At 38.5% G+C, this 24,961-nt stretch overlaps 1 protein-coding gene across 5 annotated transcripts in view; it reads left to right on the top strand.

Moving 5' to 3' along the window:
• LOC128685849 (MTOR-associated protein MEAK7) overlaps nucleotides 1-24,961 on the top strand; it is a 174,432-nt gene that overhangs the window by 16,446 nt on the left and 133,025 nt on the right. For all 5 annotated transcript variants that reach the window (XM_070094361.1, XM_070094370.1, XM_070094364.1 and 2 more), the window contains exons 2-5: nucleotides 758-898; nucleotides 7,496-7,705; nucleotides 17,806-17,952; nucleotides 19,704-19,874. In XM_070094361.1, coding sequence (XP_069950462.1) covers nucleotides 773-898; nucleotides 7,496-7,705; nucleotides 17,806-17,952; nucleotides 19,704-19,874 — 654 coding nt within the window. In that variant the 5' untranslated portion in view covers nucleotides 758-772. The remainder of the gene's footprint in view (nucleotides 1-757; nucleotides 899-7,495; nucleotides 7,706-17,805; nucleotides 17,953-19,703; nucleotides 19,875-24,961) is intronic.

Raw genomic sequence — 24,961 nt, 5'->3', positions numbered from 1 at the left:
AAAGAAAGAAGGCCTTACATCATACAATCAATTCTGCCATGCCTGTGTCAGGTTATGATGTGAGGCATACTGTATCCCACCTGACACTCATGAAGTTAAGAATGGTTATGGATGATAGGAATTACTTACAGTTAAGTTGTTAACCTATCACACATTTTATGATTCCCAATAATGCTTTCTTTGTTTAATTATCATCTTGTTTTGTAGCACTGTATCAAGAGAAACTGGATTTGTTTGGTTATTAATATATTTTAAACATTTTACTTTAGGTGTTTTACTCCTTTTGATTCCTGTACACTGAAGACAGTATATATTGATCCTACATTTGTAATTAATACATAAATTAATAATTAATACATAAATTGGCTCTTTCAAGGTATACTAATACTGTAGTAGGTAAAGATGTTAGCAAAACATTTCAGCAAGGACTGAAGAGGTTTAAGTTCCAGTAGGTGAATACTGTTGAGACCTTTTCTTAAATTTTCTCAATAATTTTCTTAAAATTACTTAAATATTATATTCTCATTTGAATTTTTCTTGTGATATAGGTGTTGTATCAGTTTTTGTTACATTATACCATGTAACAGATTTAAGCATAATGTAATAATACTGGAGTGAACAAAGATTTGATGCAACAAAATTTCAAACAGGAATAAATTGGTTGGAGTTCCACTAGGTGAACTCCAAAGAGCTTTTATCTTTGACGATTTTTTTGGTCTCATTATTGTCAACTGATCTTTCTTTCCTTTTGATATAGGTATCCATCACAGCCATGGGAGCAGAAAGTAGCAAGAATATGCGTAAGGAATATTTTTCTGGTGAAGAGCGTCAGCGTATTTTACATACTATACAGAAACTTTCCAAAGGAGGTGATGTGGTTGCTGTTGCTTCATTAGAGGTAAGATTAGGTTTTTTTAAACTACAGTGGACCCCCGCATAACGATTACCTCCGAATGCGACCAATTATGTAAGTGTATTTATGTAAGTGCGTTTGTACGTGTATGTTTGGGGGTCTGAAATGGACTAATCTACTTCACAATATTCCTTATGGGAAAAAATTCGGTCAGTACTGGCACCTGAACATACTACTGGAATGAAAAAAGTTCGTTAACCGGGGGTCCACTGTATTGTAATTACTATATACAGCCTCTGCTCACTTATTGACGGAGTTCCATTCTTAAGGCCACGTTGGTAAACGAATTCGTCGCTATGTGAGAAGCATACTGCAGTGAACCTCCCACCGTTCAGCAGCCGCAACTTTTGTGAAATCTGACTCGGCAACTTTTTGGCAAAATTTAGCATCGCAGTTCTTGATTGGACTCGTGATTCGGCGACTGTCTGGTACGCGTCCACCAGTCACCGCGCACATAAATCCAGTCTCCTGCACCATTCACACTCAGTGTGCCATTGTTTACCAGCGTGTGACCATCACCCCGCAGGTTCATACAATACATTTCATGATAATCCATTATTTTTTGTGCTTGCAACTGCTAAATAAGTCACCATGGGCCCAAGGAAAGCTAGTGCCAGCCCTTTGGCAAAGAAAGTGAGGAACACGATCAAATTCAAGAGGGAAAGCATTGAAAAATATTAGAGCGGAGTGCGTGTTACAGAACTTGCCAGGACGTATGGCAAACCCCATTCAACCATCACTTCGATCGTGGCGAAGGGAAAGGAAATAAAATGTGCTGTTGTTACAAAAAGGGTAGATATGCTGACAAAAAAGAGATCGCAAACCCTCGAAGAAGTGGAAAGGTTATTGTTGGTGTGGATTACCTAAAAACAGTTAGCAGGAGATAGTATTATGCAGTTGATAATATGTGAAAAGGCAATGCAGTTGCATGATGATCTTGAAAAGAAAATGCCTGCAACTAGTCGTGATGCTTGTGATTTTAAGGCCAGCAAAGGTTGGTTTGAGAGATTTAAGAAGTGTAGTGGCATACACAGTGTGGTAAGGCATTGTGAGGCTGCCAGTTCTGACAAAAAAGCGGCTGAGAATTTTGTACAGGAGTTAAGGAGTATGTAGACACTGAAGAATTCAAACCTCAACAAGTGTTCAATTGTGACAAAACAGGCCTTTTTTGGAAGAAAATGCCAAAGAGGATCTACATTATACAGAAGGAAATGGCACTCCCAGGACACAAGCCTATGAAAGACAGGCTAACTCTCATATTTTGTAGTAATGCTAGTGGGGTTTGAAAAGTGAAGCCTTTACTGGTGTATCTCTGAAAATCCCAGAGTGTTCAAATTCAAATTCTAATTCAAAGTTTATTCTCTATAAGGATTACAATGCTGACTTTACAGAATTTGGTTATTGTGTGGTTTACATGTAGTAAAATAATAATTACAGAGTGTACCACTAGAACACGTAGCATGGCTAGGCATTTCGGGCAGACTTAGATTAAACCTTAAGTTTAAAATATTACAAAATTATGAGGTAAGTTGGTATTATGGCTAAGTGACTAAATACTAGTTTGTGAGTTTAGCAATGTGAATGCTTTTGTTTTGGCACTATACATAATTTCAGTATTGGAGTATCACAGGCCAACTTATGACTAGTTAAGATTCATTATTTTGAGATTGAGATTGATATTTCTGTTTATGGTCAAATGGGTGAGTGAGTGTAAGTGTGAACCACCAGGTGGTATTCGTATAATTAGTTGACAGGGTGTATCAGGGAGATAAGATGTTTTCTGATGATAGTTTTGAAGGTGATGAATGTGTCTGCAGTTTTAGAATTTTCAGGTAGGGTGTTCCAGATTTTAGGGCCTTTGACATACATTGAATTTTTGTAAAGGTTTAGTCGGACACGGGGAATGTCATAGAGATGTTTGTGTCTGGTGTTGTGCCTGTGGGTTCTGTCACAACTATCAAGAAAGCGTTTTAGGTCAAGGTTAACCCTTTGACTGTTTCAGGCCCCCTTCTGAAACTGTCATTCTATGTCGCTAAATTTTTGAAAAAAAAAAATTATTTTTTCTTATGAAATGATAGAGAATCTTTTCCCGATGGTAATGACACCAAAAGTTCGAAATTTGGTCGAAAACTTATGGAATTACGCTCCTGCGAAGTTATCGGTCTCGGCTACATATGCGTATCGGCCATTTCGCCGACTTTGAGCCCTATTTTCAGCCAATTCCTTTGTTCCAGTTGACCAAACTCATAGCTATTTCTTTAGAACTCCATTTTATCTATCAGCTGAGTACAAGAAACCTCCTATTTACCAATTTGGACTACCCAATATTGTGGTCATAAATTGGCAATTTGGCCAATTTCACGCAAACTAAAAAAGATGCCAATTTCAAAATAGGGTCCAGAATAAACAAGGTAGACATTCTTGGCACTAAAATAACATATTCTCTGTTCATTAGTCACATCTCTAGACCCCTCTTATATTATTATTGCTTTCTATTTTGATTTTTTATTCATACAAAAAAATACAAAATTTACTGTTATGCAGACTACTGCATTATTGTAAAAATGGTATAAATAATATCAGTGCACTAGTGAAAGAATATTAGACTCCCCAGTTGACGTGTATTGGACGTGTGGTGTGAGTTGTTTACTCCTGAACATTGGTAAAAATCGAACATTTCCGCTACTTTGAGCTCAGTTTCAAGGACGTTTTCATTGTCAAAGTAATGAAAATCATCTCTATTTCTGTAATATGTTTTCCATTTTATCACCTAAGACCATGAAAATGCAAATACATCGATAAATACTATACGAAAATACACCTCAAAGTCGGCGTTTTAATCCAAAAAAAACGATCCGAGTTTTTTTTTTCTCATTATGCACTGTGTGCTGCAGGATTTTTTTTATGTGGTGCACACTGACCATACAGACCCATTCTCTCACATGTGGGCCTACCAGCTTTCTTCCGCTTGATTTGAAGCCGCTAGAATTATTGAGTATACAGTGGACCCCCGCATAACGATTACCTCCGAATGCGACCAATTATGTTAGTGTATTTATGTAAGTGCGTTTGTACGTGTATGTTTGGGGGTCTGAAATGGACTAATCTACTTCACAATATTCCTTATGGGAATAAATTCGGTCAGTACTGGCACCTGAACATACTTATGGAGTGAAAAAATATCGTTAACCGGGGGTCCACTGTATATACGTCTGAAACACTTGTTCGTAAGACGTATGTATATGACCAAAACAGTCAAAGGGTTATTATTGGAATTTAAAGTGATCTTTCCAGAACTCTTTTAGAGTTAATTCAGTGTCTGAGGTCACTTCAAAGCACTTTTGAAACATTGCTTTGGTGTACAGTTTTTTGTAGTTTGAAATGACCTGCTGGTCCACAGGCTGGAGGAGAGTTGTATTAGGGGACAAGAACTTCACCATGATGAAACTAAACTCGTCCACCACTTTCTCTTCCAAGTCTGGAGGATGAGCAGGAGCACTGTCCATTACCAAGAGGCACTTGAGTGGCAATTTATTTTCCAGGAGGTATTTCTTCACACTGGGACCAAACACTTCATTAAACCAATCAAGGAAAATTTCCCTTGTGACCCATGCCTTACTGTCAGCCTTCCACATCGCACACAAATTACTCTTGGCAACACTGTTCATAGATCTAAACTTACTCCCTGTTCAGTACATCCACACTTACTACTGTGCAATCTACATCTACAGGACCTTAATATCCTCAGTTGCATAAACCTTATAGGTAAGTCTTGGGAGGAAGTGACTTGCAGAACTTTGAATTCTGCTTGGAGAAAATTGTGACTACAATGTGTACAAGAGAGGGATTTTGAAAGGTTTGGGGCTGACCCTAAGGAGCTTATGCCAGTTGTGGAAAGTATTGTATCACTGGGAATTCCATGGGGTTGGATGTGAGTTTCGAGGATGTGGAAGAGTTGGTGGAGGACCACGATGAAGAGCTAACCACTGCAGAGCTGCAAAAACTTCGTCTGCAACAGCAAGAGACCACAGCTCAGGAAATTGCTGCAGAGGAGGAGGAGGAGGAAGAGAGATGGAGGAAGGTGCCTTCTTCGAAGATTAAGGACATTTGTGCCAAGTGGACTGATGTGCAATTATTTATGGATGAACTTCACCCTGGCAAAGCTGTTTCAGGCCGTGCTGGCAACATGTACAATGACAGTGTTGTGTCCCACTTCAGACAAATCTTAAAGAAACGCCAGAAACAGAGCTTTCTGGACAGATATTTTGTGCGACAGGGGTCCAGTGACTCTCAGGTTGTTCCCAGTGTCATTAAAAACAAAGAAGGGAAGTAACCCAAGATAAGGACTTGGTACCTGAAGGGGATTCCCCTTCCAAACACTAGTGTACACCTTTCTCTTATCCCCTCCTCCTGTCTTCCATCCACCCAGAAGTCTTCAGTAAATGTAAGTGTAATATTATTATTTTATATATGTATGTACTTGATTTCTCATTGTTTTCTGTATGTAAATCTTTATTTAATTTGAAAAAAAAAATTTTTTTTTTTAATATTTTTGGGTGTATGGAACGGATTAATTTTATTTCCATTATTTATGGGGAAAATGGTTTTGCCATTCGGCAATTTCGTCATTCGGCAGACTCTCTGGAATGGATTAATCACGAAACTCGGGGGTTCACTGTATAATGGTAGTGGGTTTGTGTCAGCCAACATTGATATTGTTTTAACCCTTTCAGGGTTTTCGATGTACTAGTATGGCTTACGCGCCAGGGCTATTGATGTACTAGTACGCCTAAATTCTAAGGCCTTCAAATCAAGTGGGAAAAGGCTGGTAGGCCTAGATGTGAGAGAATGGGTCTGTGTGGTCAGTGTGCATGGTAGGAAAAAATCGGGGACCCAGTGGTGCATTGTGGGAATGCCATTTTAGTACACCTTGTTCACCATGCCTCGTGGTAAGAAACTCCTCACTCCTCGGCGAATTGGGACACTTTTGTTCCCCAGTGACAGTTCTAATACAGATGGAAGTGCTAGTGAAGACAAGTTTCAATGTTCTGATGAGGTTGTGATCGAAACTAATGACCATAATACCGGTAATAGTGAGGAAAATCCAGATGACCCTCAACCTTCCACCTTTGGTGCTGGGCCGTCTTGTTCACGTTCATTTGTACCAGAACGAAAGAGGAAACTCGTATTTTCCCATATCCAGGACTCATATGTGAGCAATGGTGATGATAGTGATAGTGAATATGAACTACAAGCTCTTGAAAACAGTTCCAGTAGCGATAGTGAAGTGGAATACATGTATTCTCCAGTGCAGCGTCAGTATATACGACGGTATATGCACTCTGGTAGTGTGCCATATGCTATTCCAAGGGGAAGGAGTTCATCTTGGAGTACATCCCGTGGCTGTACAACAGGAACAGATAGTGAAAATGAAGATGATAGTGTTGCAATTGGGATGGAAAATGTGCATGCATCTGGAAATATAAACACATGCAATATAATGTGATCCTTTATTGGCAACGTTTTGCCCACACAGTGAGCTTTTTCAAGTCACAAACAGATCTGCCTGGGGTGGAAGGTACGCGAGTATTTATAGTCAGGTTCAGAATGCTGAGGTCAGGTGGAGAATGCTGCCTCTGATGATGTACCGAGTGAGCTTATAGAGTCTAAAATCTTGGGTAACTACCCAAGATTTTAGACTCTATAACCTCACTCGGTACATCTTCAGATGCAGCATTCTCCACCTGACCTCAGCATTCTGAACCTGACTATAAATACTCGCATACCTTCCACCCCAGGTAGATCTGTTTGTGACTTGAAAAAGCCCACTGTGTGGGTGAAACGTTGTCAATAAAGGATCACATTATACTGCATGTGTGTTTATATTTCCATTGTGTCGCTATTTTATACCATTTATTTCCATCGTGCATGCATCTGTTGATGGTAGTGGTGGTGCCAGACATGAGGCACCAGCAGTGGACCATGCTGCCACCCATGCCGCTGACTCAACAGAACTACAACAAAGGCCACCATCCCCCACCCACCCACCACACCAACCTCCACAACCACAACCTCTCTCTCTCTCTCTGTCTCTATCTATTTCTATCTGTCTCTCTCTATCACTCTATTTCTCTATCTCTGTCTCTATCTCTCTCTATATCTCTCTTTCTCTCTCTCTCCCCCTCCCTCCCTCTTTCTTTGATCATGTCTCTTGATTGATGTAATGCATTTTCACCCATTGTGAGCTTTTTGCCATATTTACAATTGAGTTCATATATGGAGTTTGTCACCACTACTCTCTTTAGTAGGAAAGTTTACATACCATCACTTCCATGCTGAAGTTTCTTTGTGTATCTCGGGTTCATTTTTACTTTTAAATTTGTGCTCCCTTGTTGATACCTCTTTAATTTTAAGTGTTTTGACTTGTGACTTGGAATACTTTTTTCATTTTTTGTGTTTGCTTAATTTTCATTTTGTTATTATGATGATGGGAATGAAGATGGTTTTTAAATTTGTTTAATTTAATATCATTTCATACCATATATATGTTGTATGATATTGAATTCCAGCAATTCATTACAGAAACATATCACCAATCACTTGAATGCAGAAATGGCAACAAAATTTGTAGGACTTCTGCTGAAAGGCAAGAACACTTCAACTTTACCAAGTTCAATGATACTGGACAATTTGGGACCTCTTCTCAAAGGCACAATGGATGAACATATTTTCCTAACACTTACGTTAGCTGGTGGAGGCCAAGAAGGCATTGAGTATGATCGTATAATTAAGGTAATGTGTGATGTGAACTTGAATCCTCATGAGGGTGGATTATTTATAGCTTCCACAAATAAAGTGATAAAGCACTATGTTTGAGTTGTGTTTTCTTGTGTTTTTTTTAATATACATGTGAGTAGACTGTATTATCCAAATACAGTGGTCCCTCGCTTTTCGTAGTTCTCAGCAATCGTAAATTTCGCTAATCATAGGGGTATTTTCGTATAAACATGGACTCGCTTTTCATAGGTTGACTCGCGAATAGTAGTTCGTCCGGGACGCGTATGCACGGTGTGAGTCGGGGCGGCCTCCCTACCCAGCCAGTCTGGCATTGTTTACCAGCGAGTGAAGGTCCCCTCAAGTGCTCCTACGAAATATTTCGTAATATTCCACTCATTTTAGTGCTTGCAAGTACTAAATAAGCGACCATGGCTCCAAAGAAAGCTCCTAGTGCCAAGTCTGTGGTAAAGAAGGTGAGAAATATGTACAGTGACAAAGTCTTGGGCCATTTTAGGGAAGTGTTAAAGAGATGCCAGAAACAGAGCTCTCTCCACAGTTACTTTGCGAGACAGGACTAGAGTGACTCTCAAGGTGGTCCTAGTGGCATTAAGAAACAGAGAAGAGAAGCAACCCCAGAGAAGCAATTGGTACCTGAGGTGTTGCTGGAAGGGGATTCCTCTTCCAAACTGTAAACAATCCAATCTCTCTCCTCCTCCAGTCTCCCATACACTAAGAAGAATCTCCAATAAAGGTAAGTGTTATGCTGTTAATGTTTCATTCATCATTTCCCATTGTATTGTTTATGTTCTACTTGTATATTTCATGTAAATTTTTTTTTTGTTTTAATACTTCTGGGTGTCAGGAACGGATTAATTGTATTTACATTATTTCTTATGGGGAAAATTGATTCGCAGATCGTAAATTTCGTTTATAGTAGCTCCTCCAGGAACGGATTAATTACGAAAAACGAGGGACCACTGTAGAGGTTTTACATAGTGTTTTGTGCTTGTGGCACTATACACTATATGTACTAGTGTGAAAGTAGTTTGTCTTTAATTTTGTTTTATATGTACAGTCTATTAAAATATATTTTTACCCACTAATGTCTTCTGATTTCAGAAGTACAGGTCTTTCATCACAAATCCAGCAGTCAGACATCCGGTTCCATGAGTTATTTGGCACTAATTTCGGCTAGCATAATTTCAAATTTCCAGGGTTGCCACACCAACCTGCTGGTACTGTTTGGTGGTGCTGCTTGCTGCATCATAAGTCATTCCAATTTCTTTTTCTCCCTTTATTGTTATAACCTGCTTTCTTTTAGCCCTAACCAGGCTTCCAACGAATAAAAGAAATGCTTCTCATCATGTAAAGCACCTACACAGTACATTATCCATTAAAGATAAGGTGACTTTGAAGCCACTGTCGGTTGCCATGAGCTCAATCTCGTGATGCAAGGGAATATGCTTTATTATTACGCTAATATCAACACTATGGCTTATTTGTCTATCACAGTTGATCTAATATGACATAATAAACAATATAAATAACATAAAAAACATGTTAAATACTCCAGAATTAAAAATATTTGGCATAATACCAAGCAATTCGACAGAGGTATGAAGAGGACATGGGATACAAGTACCATTCTCCTATCTGTCTTGGGGGCTTATAGAAAACAGAGTATAGCACATGGCTAACTGTGATATACAGTGGACCTCCGACTTACGATGTCCTCAACCTATGTTAAAACCGACTTACGATGCTTGTCAGCGTAATAATTTGACCCCGACATACATTGAAAAGCTCAACTTACATTATTCGTCCCGTAGCGTCCATGCATCTGTCTGGTCTGAGCGCCTCAGCTGAGCTAGTGTGACATTGTTTACAAGCCGGGGCTGACACGGTTGCACACATACATACGATAAATTTTGTATTATTCCAGTATTTTTAGTGCTTGTGACTGCCAAATAAGCCACCATGGGCCCAAAGAAAGCTTCTAGTGCCAACCCTGTGGTATAGGTCAGCAATAGAAATAATTAGGAACAAGGGTGGGAACCCTGTCATATGTGGTATTTTGCCAAAGAGAGGAGTTGGAAATGAATGGAAGGGTAAAGAGAAAGGAGGGTCTTTCAATGTATATTATGCTAATAGCCAGAGTGGGTAGGGGATGTGTAGATCAAGTGTTTACATTGAAGCATATATGTGAACAGTATTTAGATAAAGGTAGGGAAGTTTTTATTGCATTTATGGATTTAGAAAAGGCATATGATAGAGTGGATAGAGGAGCAATGTGGCAGATGTTGCAAGTATATGGAATAGGTGGTAAGTTACTAAATGCTGTAAAGAGCTTTTATGAGGATAGTGAGGCTCAGGTTAGGGTGTGTAGAAAAGAGGGAGAATACTTCCCGGTAAAAGTAGGTCTTAGACAGGGATGTGTAATGTCACCATGGTTGTTTAATATATTTATAGATGGGGTTGTAAAAGAAGTAAATGCTAGGGTGTTCGGGAGAGGGGTGGGATTAAATTATGGGGAATCAAATTCAAAATGGGAATTGACACAGTTACTTTTTGCTGATGATACTGTGCTTATGGGAGATTCTAAAGAAAAATTGCAAAGGTTAGTGGATGAGTTTGAGAATGTGTGTAAAGGTAGAAAGTTGAAAGTGAACATAGAAAAGAGTAAGGTGATGAGGGTATCAAATGATTTAGATAAAGAAAAATTGGATATCAAATTGGGGAGGAGGAGTATGGAAGAAGTGAATGTTTTCAGATACTTGGGAGTTGACGTGTCGGCGGATGGATTTATGAAGGATGAGGTTAATCATAGAATTGATGAGGGAAAAAAGGTGAGTGGTGCGTTGAGGTATATGTGGAGTCAAAAAACGTTATCTATGGAGGCAAAGAAGGGAATGTATGAAAGTATAGTAGTACCAACACTCTTATATGGATGTGAAGCTTGGGTGGTAAATGCAGCAGCGAGGAGACGGTTGGAGGCAGTGGAGATGTCCTGTCTAAGGGCAATGTGTGGTGTAAATATTATGCAGAAAATTCGGAGTGTGGAAATTAGGAGAAGGTGTGGAGTTAATAAAAGCATTAGTCAGAGGGCAGAAGAGGGGTTGTTGAGGTGGTTTGGTCATTTAGAGAGAATGGATCAAAGTAGAATGACATGGAAAGCATATAAATCTATAGGGGAAGGAAAGAGGGGTAGGGGTCGTCCTCGAAAGGGTTGGAAAGAGGGGGTAAAGGAGGTTTTGTGGGTGAGGGGCTTGGACTTCCAGCAAGCGTGCATGAGCGTGTTAGATAGGAGTGAATGGAGACGAATGATACTTGGGACCTGACGATCTGTTGGAGTGTGAGCAGGGTAATATTTAGTGAAGGGATTCAGGGAAACCGGTTATTTTCATATAGTCGGACTTGAGTCCTGGAAATGGGAAGTACAATGCCTGCACTTTAAAGGAGGGGTTTGGGATATTGGCAGTTTGGAGGGATATGTTGAGTATCTCTATACGTATATGCTTCTAAACTGTTGTATTCTGAGCACCTCTGCAAAGGCAGTGATGGTGTGTGAGTGTGGTGAAAGTGTTGAATGATGATGAAAGTATTTTCTTTTTGGGGATTTTCTTTCTTTTTTTTTGGGTCACCCTGCCTCGGTGGGAGACGACCGACTTGTTGAAAAAAAAAAAAAAAAAAAAAGCCATAGTGCTAAGAATAAGATGGACGAGTTGAGATTAGTTACTAGTGAAGGTAACATTGATGTATTTGCCATAACTGAGACGTGGTTCAATTCAAAAAGTCGGGACATGCCTGCAGAATGTCACATTCAGGGTTTTAAATTGTTCCAAGTAGATAGAAGTATCGGGAAGGGGGGTGGGGTGGCATTGTATGTCCGAGATCGCTTGAACTGTTGCATAAAAACAGGTATTAAGTCTGAAGTAACACACACAGAGTCTGTTTGGATAGAATTTTCAGAGGGGCATGAAAAATTAATTTTAGGAGTGATATACCGTCCCCCAAATGTAGATAAGGACCAAGGGAGACCACTATGGGAGGAAATTGTTAAGGCCACAAGGCACGATAATGTAGTAATTCTAGGAGACTTTAACTTTAGTCATTTTTTTTTTTTTAACAAGTTGGCTATCTCCACCGAGGCAGGGTGACCCAAAAAGAAAGAAAAGCCCCAAAAAGAAAATACTTTCATTGTCATTCAACACTTTCACCTCGTTCACACATAATCACTGTTTTTGCAGAGGTGCTCAGAATACAACAGTTTAGAAGTATATACGTATAAAAATACACAATATATCCCTCCAAACTGCCAATATCTCAAACCCCTCCTTTAGATTGCAAGCATTGCACTTCCCATTTCCAGGACTCAAGTCCGGCTATATAAAATAACCTGGTTCCCTAAATCCCTTCACTAAATATTACCCTGCTCGCACTCCAACAGCTCATCAGGTCCCAAATACCATTCATCTCCATTCACTCCTATCTAACACACTTACGCATGCTTGGTGGAAGTCCAAGCCCCTCGCCCACAAAACCTCCTTTTCCCCCTCCCTCCAACCTTTTCGAGGACGACCCCTACCCCGCCTTCCTTCCCCTACAGATTTATATGCTCTCCATGTCATTCTACTCTGATCCATTCTCTCTAAATAACCAAACCACCTCAACAACCCCTCTTCAGTCCTCTGACTAATACTTTTGTTAACTCCACACCTTTTCCTAATTTCCACACCTGAATTTTCTGCATAATATTTACACCACACATTGCCGTTAGACAGGACATCTCCACTGCCTCCTCGCTGCAGCATTTACAACCCAAGCTTCACACCCATATAAGAGTGTTGGTACCACTATACTTTCATACATTCCCTTCTTTGCCTCCATAGATAACATTTTTTGTCTCCACATATACCTCAATGCACCACTCACCTTTTTTCCTTCATCAATTCTATGATTAACCTCATCCTTCATAAATCCATCTGCTGAAAGGTCAACTCCCAAATATCTGAAAATATTCACTTCTTCCATACTCCTCCTCCCCAATTTGATATCCAATTTTTCTTTATCTGAATCATTTGATACCCTCGGCACCTTACTCTTTTCTATGTTCACTTTCAACTTTCTACCTTTACACACATTCCCAAATTCGTCCACTAACCATTGCAATTTTTCTTTAGAATCTCCCATAAGCACAGTATCATCAACAAAAAGTATCTGTGTCACTTCCCATTTTGTGTTTGATTCCCCATAATTTAATCCCATCCCTCTCCTGAACACCCTAGCATTTACTTCTTTTACAACCCCATCTATAAATATATTAAACAACCATGGTGACATTACATATCCCTGTTTAAGACCTACTTTTACTGGGAAGTAGTCTTCTTCTCTTCTACACAGCCTAACCTGAGCCTCACTATCCTCATAAAAACTCTTCACAGCATTTAGTAACTTACCACCTATTCCATATTATTATAATTATTATTTTTTTTGTCGCAGTTGTTTGTTGAGCTATCTTATTGAAATTTGGGCAATGTATGATGGAAAGATGCTTCTTAACCCTTTGACTGTTTTGGTCGTATATGTGTCTTACAAGCCAGTGTTTCGGATGTATTAATATGCATAAATTCTAGTGGCTTCAAATCAAGCAGGAGAAAGCTGGTAGGCTCACATATGAGAGAATGGGTCTGTGTGGTCAGTGTGCACCACATAAACAAAATCCTACAGCACGCAGTGCATAATGAGAAAAAAAGAAACTGATCGTTTTTTTTGGATTAAAATGCCGACTTTGAGGTGTATTTTTGTATAGTATTTATCATTGTGTTCTCATTTTCATGATGTCACGTGATAAAATGGAAAACATATTACAGAAATAGAGATGATTTTGATTAGTTTCATGATGAAAACGACTTTGAAATTGAGCTCAAAGTAGCGGAAATGTTCGATTTTTACCAGTGTTCAGGAGTAAGCAAATCACACCACATTTTCAATACACGTCAACTGGGGAGTCTAATATTCTTTCACTAGTGCACTGATATTATTTATACCATTTTTACAATAATGCAGTAGTCTGCATAACAGTAAATTTTGTATTTTTTGTATGAATAAAAATCAAAATATAAAGCAATAGTAATATAAGAGGGGCCTAGAGATATGACTAATGAACAGAGGATGTTATTATAGTGCCAAAAATTTCTACATTGTTTATTCTGGACCCTATTTTGAAATTGGCATCTTTATTAATTTGCATGAAATTGGCTAAATTGCCAATCTCTGGCCACTTTATTGGGTAGTTTAAATCAGTAAATGGGTGGTTTGTTGTATTCAACTGATAGAAAAAATGGAGTTCTAAAGAAATAGCTATGAGTTTGGTCAACTGGAACAACGGAATTGGTCAAAAACAGAACTCAAAGTCGGCAAAATCGCCAATGTGTATATGTTGCCTAGACAGCTAACTTTGCGGGAGCGTAATTCCGTGAGTTTTTGACCAAATTTTGTACTTTTGGTGTCATTACCATCAGGAAAAGATTCTCTATCATTCCATTTGAAATTTTTTTTTCTATAAATTTTGTGACATAGAATTTATTTATTTATGTCTTTGCAAACAGTACATTGAGAATGACAGTTTCAGAAAGGGGCTTGCGACAGTCAAAGGGTTAACGTGCATCAAAAAGGAAAGAAATCAGGCCATAAATAACGGAGTTCACTTCTCAACCATTAGCGGCCCCATAGTGGTATAGTATTTTCATATGGTTTTTATGGTTATATTCTCATTTTTTGGTCTCATTTGATAGAATGGAAGATATATTACAGAAATAGATATGATTTTGATTGCTTTCTTGATGGAAAGTACCTTGAAATTGAGCTCAAAGTAGCAGAAATGTTCGATTCTTCAGTGATGTTCAAGAGCAAACAAATGATATTACTATCTAATAGGTGTGTGGCTGCCAGTCCAAATTCCAATACGCAGTCAAGAATGGGTTGACATTATTTATACAATTATTACAATAATGCAGTAGTCTGCATAACAGTAGATCTTCTATTTTTTGTGTAAATAAAAATTCCTAATGGTAAGGAAATATAAACACAAATGCAGTATAATGTGATCCTTTATTGACAACGTTTCGCCCACACAGTGGGCTTTTTCAAGTCACAAACAGATCTACCTGGGGTGGAAGGTACGTGAGTATTTATAGTCAGGTTCAGAATGCTGTGGTCAGGTGGAGAATGCTGCATCTGATGATGTACCGAGTGGGGTTATAGAGACTAAAATCTTGGGTAGCTTGGAAGGGAGATTGGATAAGCTTGTGAGCAGACCTTCTGCGGTGTTCTTCCATTCCTATGCTCTTATGTGATGTGCTGCTGAAGTTTGAGCATGGTTATATTTATGAAGGAATTAATGGTAACTGGTTGGCCCAACTTGAGTTTTGGAGGTGGAAAGTATAGTATCTGAACTTTATATACCAAGTAGGGATGCTGTGATTTGGGTCAGTATTAAAGTAAGACAGCTGGGTTGAGTGATGGTGACTGTATTTTTCCTGGAACTGGGTTGAGTGATGTTGATTGTGTATTTTTTCCTGGATCAATCTGCCTTTGTAAGAAGCTGGTGTGTTAACCCTTTGACTGTTTCCGACGTATAAATACGTCTTACTAGCCAATGTTTCTGACGTATTTATACGCATAAATTCTAGCAGCTTCAAATCAAGCAGGAGAAAGCTGCTAGGCCCACATGTGAGAGAATGGGTCTCCATGGTCAGTGTGCACCATATAAAAAAAATCGGGGAGCCAGTGGTGCATTGTGGGAATGCCATTTCAGTTGTCATTTTTCAGCATGTCTAGTGGTAAGAAATATGTGATTCCCCAGCAAATCTGGGACTCTTCTCTTCCCAAGTGATGCTCTAACACAGATGGAAGTGTCAGTGAAGATCAATTTCATGATTTGGAGGAGTTTGAGACCAAAAGCAATGGAGGAGGAGGAGGGGGAGGAGGGGAGGAAGAGGAGGAGGAGGAGGAGGAGGAGGAGGGAAGGAAGAGGAGGAGGAGGAGGAGGAGAAGAGGAGGAGGAGGAGGAAGAAGAAGATGTAATAATATTGTTCCCTTGAAGCAAGAAAAAAAAAAGTCCACCCCATGACAGTGACAAGATAAGGGGAGATAACATCTGATAAGAGCTGACTTTGATGAGCGTAAAGGAGGGTAATATTACATGACCATCACCTCCCTTTGTTTTTGCTGGTACACAAACATTTCTGTCTGTCTATTTGTCTGTCTGTCAAGCTCCCTGTCTGTCCATCTAGCTCTCTGTCTCAGAGAGAGCCACAAGACTGTGTCATCACGTTTACTCACATCTTCAAGCAGAGTATAGCACTTTGTCTGGATTTCTTGGGTTATCCTAGGTAATTTACACTATGTATACTTGTATTTATGTGTACCTGTGAGACAGAGATAGGCAGACAGAAAGAGAGACAGATTGAAAGATATAGAATGAGGGAGAAAGATAATTAGATAGAATGGAGGAGGGGAAGCAGCATCCGACCCCATTGTTTTGACAGGGGTAGGGGTAGTGACTAATGAGACAATATGTCACTTTGACAGCTGCCGACTTCTGACTCAAAACAATTATAAGCCACACACTCGCACACAAGGAGGAGGAGAAGGAGGAGAAGGAGGAGGAGGAGGAGGAGAAGGAGGACAAGGAGGAGAAGGAGGAGGAGAAGGAGGAGGAGAAGGAGGAGGAGAAGAAGGAGGAGAAGAAGGAGGAGAAGAAGGAGGAGAAGAAGGAGGAGAAGAAGGAGGAGAAGAAGGAGGAGAAGAAGGAGAAGAAGGAGAAGAAGAAGGAGAAGAAGAAGGAGAAGAAGAAGGAGAAGAAGGAGAAGAAGAAGGAGAAGAAGGAGAAGAAGAAGAAGGAGAAGAAGAAGGAGAAGAAGAAGGAGAAGAAGAAGGAGAAGAAGAAGGAGAAGAAGAAGGAGAAGAAGGAGAAGAAGAAGGAGAAGAAGGAGAAGAAGAAGGAGAAGAAGAAGGAGAAGAAGAAGGAGAAGAAGAAGGAGAAGAAGAAGGAGAAGAAGAAGGAGAAGAAGAAGGAGAAGAAGAAGGAGAAGAAGAAGGAGAAGAAGAAGGAGAAGAAGGAGAAGAAGAAGGAGAAGAAGAATGAGAAGAAGAAGGAGAAGAAGAAGGAGAAGAAGAAGGAGAAGAAGAAGGAGAAGAAGGAGAAGAAGAAGGAGAAGAAGGAGAAGAAGAAGGAGAAGAAGAAGGAGAAGAAGGAGAAGAAGAAGGAGAAGAAGGAGAAGAAGAAGGAGAAGAAGAAGGAGAAGAAGAAGAAGAAGGAGAAGAAGAAGAAGAAGAAGAAGAAGAATTGTTTGTTTGTTTGTTTGTTTGTTTTTGTAAACAAGTTTTGTAAACAATATATTGATAATTATGTTTGTGTGCTTATTGTGTTGTATACAACGAGTGTATATATATACATTGCACCTTACTTTGGTCTCATAGGCCACATAAGTTATGTGAAAAAATAAAATAGTGAAAAAAACAACAAACCTTCAAATACAAGTAAACTAAAGTTTACCGGGTGAGCGGCAGTCGCCGCTGTTGCCATACGCGGCTCATTTTCTGCAAACTTCACGGCTCTATATCTCGGTAAGTACCGATGGCAAAAATTTTTTTTTTGGACTAAAACACTCAGAAAAATAATCTTAACATTTTCATAAGAAAAAATAATTTTTTTTTTTTTTGAATATTTGGCGACATAGAATGACAGTTTCAGAGAGGGGCCTGAAACAGTCAAAGGGTTAATTGACACCATCAAATATCACTTTCCATTTATTAATCTGTTTCCACTGACTTGTTTTCAGTGACACTTCACATACTATATTGCTCCCTTGTGTAATGTTTTTATTTATATATGTAAAGAAAAAATTTTCATGTTTAATTTTTTTTTTTTCAGATTTTGTCAGAAAAGTATATCTTTAATTGTTTTTCTTCAGATTATATAAAGTCATAGAAGTATTGCCTTAATTAAAAACAATGGCCTAGTGCATATTATTTGATGCTCAGCCTCTATGACTTGTTCGATATTATATAGAAATGAAGCAGTACTGTATTCATGAAGATTGTTTTTTCAGTATACAGAAGTAATTGTGTGTGCATACCTACGCATCATAACAAGCCAGTCGGGATACAAAGGATGGAAGTCTTCAGAAAGTACCGTGCAACAAGTATCACAAGCCCTACTTCATGACTTGTTGTATGCTGGTGGAAGTCATAAGGAGGTAAGAGGTTTTTCTCCCCTTGCAAACTCTGCTTTATTTTCCTGTTTCTTAACTAATAATGTTGTTTTCATTAAGGATAAAAAGTTTGTTTTTGGGTTCTCAGACATTTGAAATAAAATGCTAGTTCATAAAAAAATAAGTTAAGATTAATTACTGACAGATAAATCACCTTCCTAATTTTAAATTGTCATTTGTGAGAGAAGTTTAAATTACAATTTTAGTAGATTATATGGAATCTTTGTACTGTATTTTATAAGCCAGATGTTGGTTACTTAACCCTTTCACTGTCGGTGCCATAATATTATGGCTTGCAAGCTAGTGTAGGTGCTGTAATATTATGACAAATTTTAGTGGCTTCCAATATTGCAGAAGAAAGCTGTTAGGCCTACATATGAGAGAATGGGTCTGAGTGGTCAATATGTGCAGTATAAAAAAAATCCTGCAGTATGCAGTGCATAATGAGAAAAAAAACTACCATGTTTTTGGTTTAAAACACCCACTTTGTGGTGTATTTTTTTATGGTATTTATGGTTGTATTCACAATTTCTTGGTCCACTTTGATAGAATGAAAGATATATCACAGAAATAGACATGATTTTGAGTGGTTTACAGACTAAAATTACCTTGAAATTGAGCTCAAAGTAACAGAAATGTTCAATTTTTGCCAATGTTCAGGAGTAAACAAATGATGCAGTGCATCCAATACACATCAACTGGTGGGTCTGATATGCTTTCGCAAATGTGCTGATATTATTCATACCATTTTTACAATAATGCAGTTGTCTGCATAACAGTAAATCTTCTATTTTTTGTGTGAATAAAAATTCAAAATGGAAAGCAAGCATAATATAAGAGGGGCCTGGAGATGTGACTAATGAACAGAGAAAATGTTATTTTAGTGCTAGAAATGTTTGTATTGTTAATTCTAGACCCTATTTTGAAATTAGCCTTACTTGAATTGTGTATGAAATTGGCAAAAATTGTCGTGGGGGTTCTTAAAAGGAGATTTGAGGGTTGAAGGTAGACACACTAGTTGGATGGTAACGATATATTGTCAGACTGTGATGGGAGATGGAGCCCAGCCTGCCGTGTCACTGCCTAGCTGGATGTTATACGCCGACTGAGACCAAGGTAGCTCGCCTCACACTCAAGCTGTATCCCGTGACATCATACAGTCACAGGCCTAAGGGATCTTCTATATAAACACATGGATGATACTATAATGCTCAGTTAATCTATACAACACATGTAAGGGGATTCAGCAACTATGCTGACAAAATTACCAAATTCTGATCACTATATTGGATAGTTGAAATCGGTAAATGGGGAGTTTCTTGTACTCAATTGATAGAACAAATGGAGTTCTAGTGAAATAGCTATGAGTTTGGTCAACTGGAACAATGGAATTGGCCAAAAATAGGGCTCAAAGTGGGTGAAATCGCCTATGCATAAAAATTGCCGAGCCAACTAACTTTGTGAGAGCATAATTCCGTAAGTTTTCCATCAAATTTTTTTATTTTTGGTGTCATTGCCATCAGGAAAATATTCTCTATCATTTCACAAGATTTTTTTTTTTTCTTGAAAATTCTTTGACACTGAGAGCAAGTTTGTGATCAAGGGTCTCGACAGTGAAAGGGTTAAAATGTTAGCTTTAATAACACCAACAGTGGTGTTATTCCAAGTTGACATTTAGCTGCTGTTGCATTTTTTATATGTAATGAGCATATATTATCCTTTACTCTCTCATCTAGGTATGGGGTAAGCCTCCGCCCAGGGTACGGTTTTCATATGATGATTTTGAAAAATGGTGCTTGGGCCATTCCATTTTTACCACATTGGAGACAGAGGTTTTCAAGCATTGTTTTGCCTTCTCTCCCACTGACTATACTGCACTCATGCCTCTGCCCACTCATCTTCCAAAGGTAAACACTGTATACTGAGCTTATAATTATTTTTTAAGGGATGAGGATGATGTCAAGATGTTATGGTGTTAATTTAAAATTGTAATTCTAGAGTGTGCAGCAGAAGTTTGTGATTATAGGAGGGAGGATTTTTTTTTCAACACACTGGCTGTCTCCTGCCAAGGCAACATGGCCCAAAAAAGAAACACTTTCACCATCATTTACACATAATCACTGAATTGGAGAAGCACACAGATATGACAGTTCAGATGTCACTCCTAACAGGAAATATCTCACACCCCTCCTTTAAAGTGCAGGCATTGTACTTCCCACCTCCAGGACTCAAGTCCAGCTAACCGGTTTTCCTGAATCCCTTCACAATCTCCAACAGCTTGTCAAGTCCCAAAAACAATTCATCTCCATTCATTTCTATCTAACACACTTGCAAATGCCTGTTGTATGCTGTATGAGTGATAGCACAGTAAGGGAAAAAAGTTAGCATAGTAAAGATTCTTAGGGTAAAAATGATGTAAGAAAAGTAATCTATGGAGATGAAAATAGACATTAAAAGAGTAGGAAGAGAGAGAGTACAAAGAGAGAGGAAAAGAAAATAGAAGTAAATAAGTTGAGAAAGTCTGAATAGTAAATTGAGGATGAAATTGATGGGATGTTAGATGGTGAGGTGAAGGTATGAAGAGCATATCTTGAGGTGCTGTTAAACTTGGAGAATTAAAGGAAGGTGGAGATATCATGCAGTAAACAAGAAGAAAAGAGATTTTGTTAGGAGAGAGGAGCCACAGATTAGGGTAAGTGACTAGATGAGGCAGCAGGCAGGATGAGATGAAGACTGGGATGCTGAAAGTAGATGAAGAGTTTATTTTGGAAGATATGCAGAAAGCATGCATTGTTTCTCTGTATATGGGGAAAGAAGATAAAAGAGAGTAAGAGCTATAGGGAATTTTTTTTTTTGGCCGCATCCCACTGAGGCAGGGTGACCAAAAAGAAAAATGAAAGTTTCTCTTTTTAAATTAATGTATACAGGAGAAGGGGTTACTAACCCCTTGCTCCCAGCATTTAAGTTGCCTCTTACGACACATGATTTATAGAGGAAGTATTCTGTTCCACTTTCCCACGGAGATAAGAAAAAACAAGAATAAAAACTATTAAGAAAATAGAAAAAACTCAGAGGGGTGTGTACAGTAGGGCCCCACTTATAGGGTGGGTTAGGTTTCAGGCTATCGCCTGCTGGAAAGCAGACCACCATTTTTTCCATTAATAAATGCATATAAATGCCAGACAACAAGTTTACACTAAATTATATTAAGTTAGTAATAGAGCTAGGCATAAAAAAACACAAAAAGTAAAATACATACACAGTACATTCATTACTTAAAGTAAGTAATCTTAATGTAGGGCGAGAGGTGAGTAGTACTCATTTGTAGGAAGTCAGGTGTAGGTATCCCTGGCTCCCCATCTCATACTTAATATCTTTTTTTTTTTTACATACAGTAGTCTTAATGTAGGAAGAGAGGTGAATAGTATTTATTTCTAGGAAGTCACTGTAGGTAGCTGGTAGGTGTAGCTGGTAGGTGTAGCCTGCCTGCCCAGAGCCATATTATTAGCATCAACATACCTTGTTCACTGAATTTAATCGTTTCTAACAACTACCTTTAGATGCCATCATAAATGAAGGGAGAAGTAATGAATAATTCATGCTGAATATTGTAAACAAAAGCGGAGTGGGGGAGTGGCTGGGTCAAATGCAGATTCATACATGTTTTCTCTGGTGGCTCAGCAGAGAAAACGTAATGTTATCCCTCCGCCTGGCTACCACACAGGTGCACAAGTATTATTATCAGAGCACATACAAAATATGCAATAAATGCCAGACAACAAGTTTACACTAACTTATATTAAGTTAGCAATAGAAATAGGTATTAAAAACACAATAAAAGGTAAGATACACACAGAGTACACTTATTACTTGCCTTAAAATATTAATGTGTGAGAGGTGAGTGGCAGGTTGTTTATTGAATAAAATCAGAATGGCACACCATCATCCTCTAACTTGGCGCTTAAGGCAAGATTCTTACGACTCCTCTTTTTATCACAGCTAAGCTTAGATGCCATCGTCAATGAGAGCCAACTGGTTAACGAAAGAGTAAACGAGAGAGAGAACGAGATACAGAGTTCAGATAATGTAAGAACACAAACTGAACAGGTAGTGGGCGATCACTTGATCAGGCGAAATAAATGCGTATTAATATGTGTCTACTTTTAGTTCATTCACGTACGTTTGTAAGAGTTTGTAAAACATTTACCTCAATATTTATTTATTTTTTTTTATTATTATTAACACACTGGCCCATTCCCACCATGGCAGGATGGCCCGAAAAAGAAAAACTTTCACCATCATTCACTCCATCACTGTCTTGCCAGAAGGGTGCTCTACACTACAGTTTTTAAACTGTAACATTAACACCCCTCCTTCAGAGTGCAGGCACTGTACTTCCCATCTCCAGGACTCAAGTCCGGCCTGCCGGTTTCCCTGAATCCCTTCATAAATGTTACTTTGCTCACACTCCAACAGCACGTCAAGTATTAAAAACCATTTGTCTCCATTCACTCCTATCAAACACGCTCACGCATGCCTGTGAGGTAATTATAATAATAATTACCTCACAATACAAATACTCTTACATTGTGTACAAGTTAGTACAGAATAAACAAACAGCAACACACCATTTTTAGAGTGAATGAAGATATTATTATTATTATTATTATTATTATTATTATTATTATTATTATTATTATTATTATTATAAAAAGTACTAAACCCAGAAGGGTTGTGAATTGCTATATATAGAGTGAAGGCATACGAAAAGAATATTTTTCTACAGTTATCCCCCAGTTTGACTAGAGAAAACGTAATTCTTCCGACACTACCTACACAGCTGCTTTGTAAACAAATCTTGTATTTACGTCATCAATTTTTATTATGCGAGTGTATGTATCATGTTTATATGCTGTGTAACGGGTTTCATATATAATTTTGAGGAAAATATAATAGATGGATTAATGAAATGCCTATACAGTGGTCCCTCAATAATCGTTCGGCCTGAAAGTTGACCATTTCGGAAATAGTCCAGTTATTTCATCTAAACATTGGCTCGCAAATGATCCGTTAACTCGCTAATCGTCTTTCGTCCTGGACACGTACTCATGGCTCTGAGCCGTTCCCAGCCAGTGTGCCATTGTTTACCAATGAGTGACGGTCCCCTCACATGTTCATACGAAATATTTCATAATATTCCATTATTTTAGTTCTTGCAAATGCTAAATCCTAGGTAGTGGGTTGGTAGACAGCAACCGCCCAGGGAGGTACTACCGTCCTGCCAAGTGAGTGTAAAACGAAAGCCTGTAATTGTTTTACATGATGGTAGGATTGCTGGTGTCCTTTTTTCTGTCTCATGAACATGCAAGATTTCAGGTACGTCTTGCTACTTCTACTTACACTTAGGTCACACTACACATACATGTACAAGCGTATATATACATACCCCTCTGGGTTTTCTTCTATTTTCTTTCTAGTTCTTGTTCTTGTTTATTTCCTCTTATCTCCATGGGGAAGTGGAACAGAATTCTTCCTCCGTAAGCCATGCGTGTTGTAAGAGGCGACTAAAATGCCGGAAACAAGGGGCTAGTAACCCCTTCTCCTGTATATATTACTAAATTTGAAAGGAGAAACTTTCGTTTTTCCTTTTGGGCCACCCCGCCTCGGTGGGATACGGCCGGTGTGTTGAAAGAAAGAAAGAAGTGCTAAATAAGCTACCATGGCTCCAATGAAAGCTCCTAGTGCCAAACCTTTGGTAAAGAAGGTGAGAAATACGATTGAATTTAAGAAAAACATCATTGAACAATATGAAAGGAGGATTTGAAAATCGTCTATTTTGATAATAGTCCCACTTCCAGGAATGGATTATGGACAGTAATTGAGGGACCACTGTATTAATGTAAAGTAAGACTTTTAATGTGCCCAAGAGTGATTATTATTACGTAGTAGTGGCGTCATGAGTAGAGAGACTTAGCGATTTTAATGTGTACCTGCACACCAGCACAGTGTGTAAGTATATTTAGGTACAGGTACACATAAGTATAATTATCAGAGTACATATAAAATACGCAGTATTTTTAAAACGCTTGATATTTTGGAAAGTTTCCTTACATAATAGATGTGGTCACCAAGAATGTAAACAAACCGGGTGGGGCGTGCTGTATTTGAAAGACCACTTGCCGTATAGCAAATTTTGGTCATAATTTGACATTGCCATAATAGCGGAACGCCGTAAGGTGAAACACTGTGAAGTGGGGCCCTACTGTATATATATATATGCTTATGCATGATATTTGGGAGTTCACATGTCAGTGGATGGGTTTATGAAAGATGAGGTTAACCATAGAATTGATGAAGGAAGAAAGGTGAGCGGTGCATTGAGGTGTATGTGGAGACAAAAAATGTTATCTATGGAGGCAAAGAAGGGAATGTATGAAGGTATAGTGGTACCAACTCTTATATGGGTGTGAAGCTTGGGTTGTAAATGCTGCACCGAGGAGGCAGCTGGAGGCAGTGTGGTGTAAATATTATGCAGAAAATTCAGAGTGTGGAAATTAGGAGAAGGTGTGTAGTTAATAAAAGTATTAGTCAGAGGGCTGAAGAAGAGTTGTTGAGGTGGTTTGGTCATTTAGAGAGAATGGATCAAAGTTGTGGAAAATTGCATTTATCTGAATGTATCATTATATATATAACAGTAAATGAAAAGATAATTATTATTTATCAGTTAGACATGTAGGAATTTGGGACACCTAGGTCGCAAAAAATGTCCCCCTTCGATACCTACCACTGTCATATCCACAGGTTGCTCTGGACCTATTAATTATAAAAGAAAAATACATCACCAGGAATGCTGGTAAATATATAAATTTGTGGACTGTATATTAAATTAAAAAAATGATTATATATAAACACATATACATATTTATATAACAGAAGGAGAATATATCTGAATCATAAGACTCACCAATTTGACTAGAGATTAATTTGTCATGTA

Source organism: Cherax quadricarinatus, chromosome 4, assembly GCF_038502225.1.
Source record: "Cherax quadricarinatus isolate ZL_2023a chromosome 4, ASM3850222v1, whole genome shotgun sequence".
Classification (NCBI taxonomy): domain Eukaryota; kingdom Metazoa; phylum Arthropoda; class Malacostraca; order Decapoda; family Parastacidae; genus Cherax; species Cherax quadricarinatus.
Note: the sequence above shows the minus strand (reverse complement) of the source record. Positions and strands in the feature narration are given on the sequence as shown.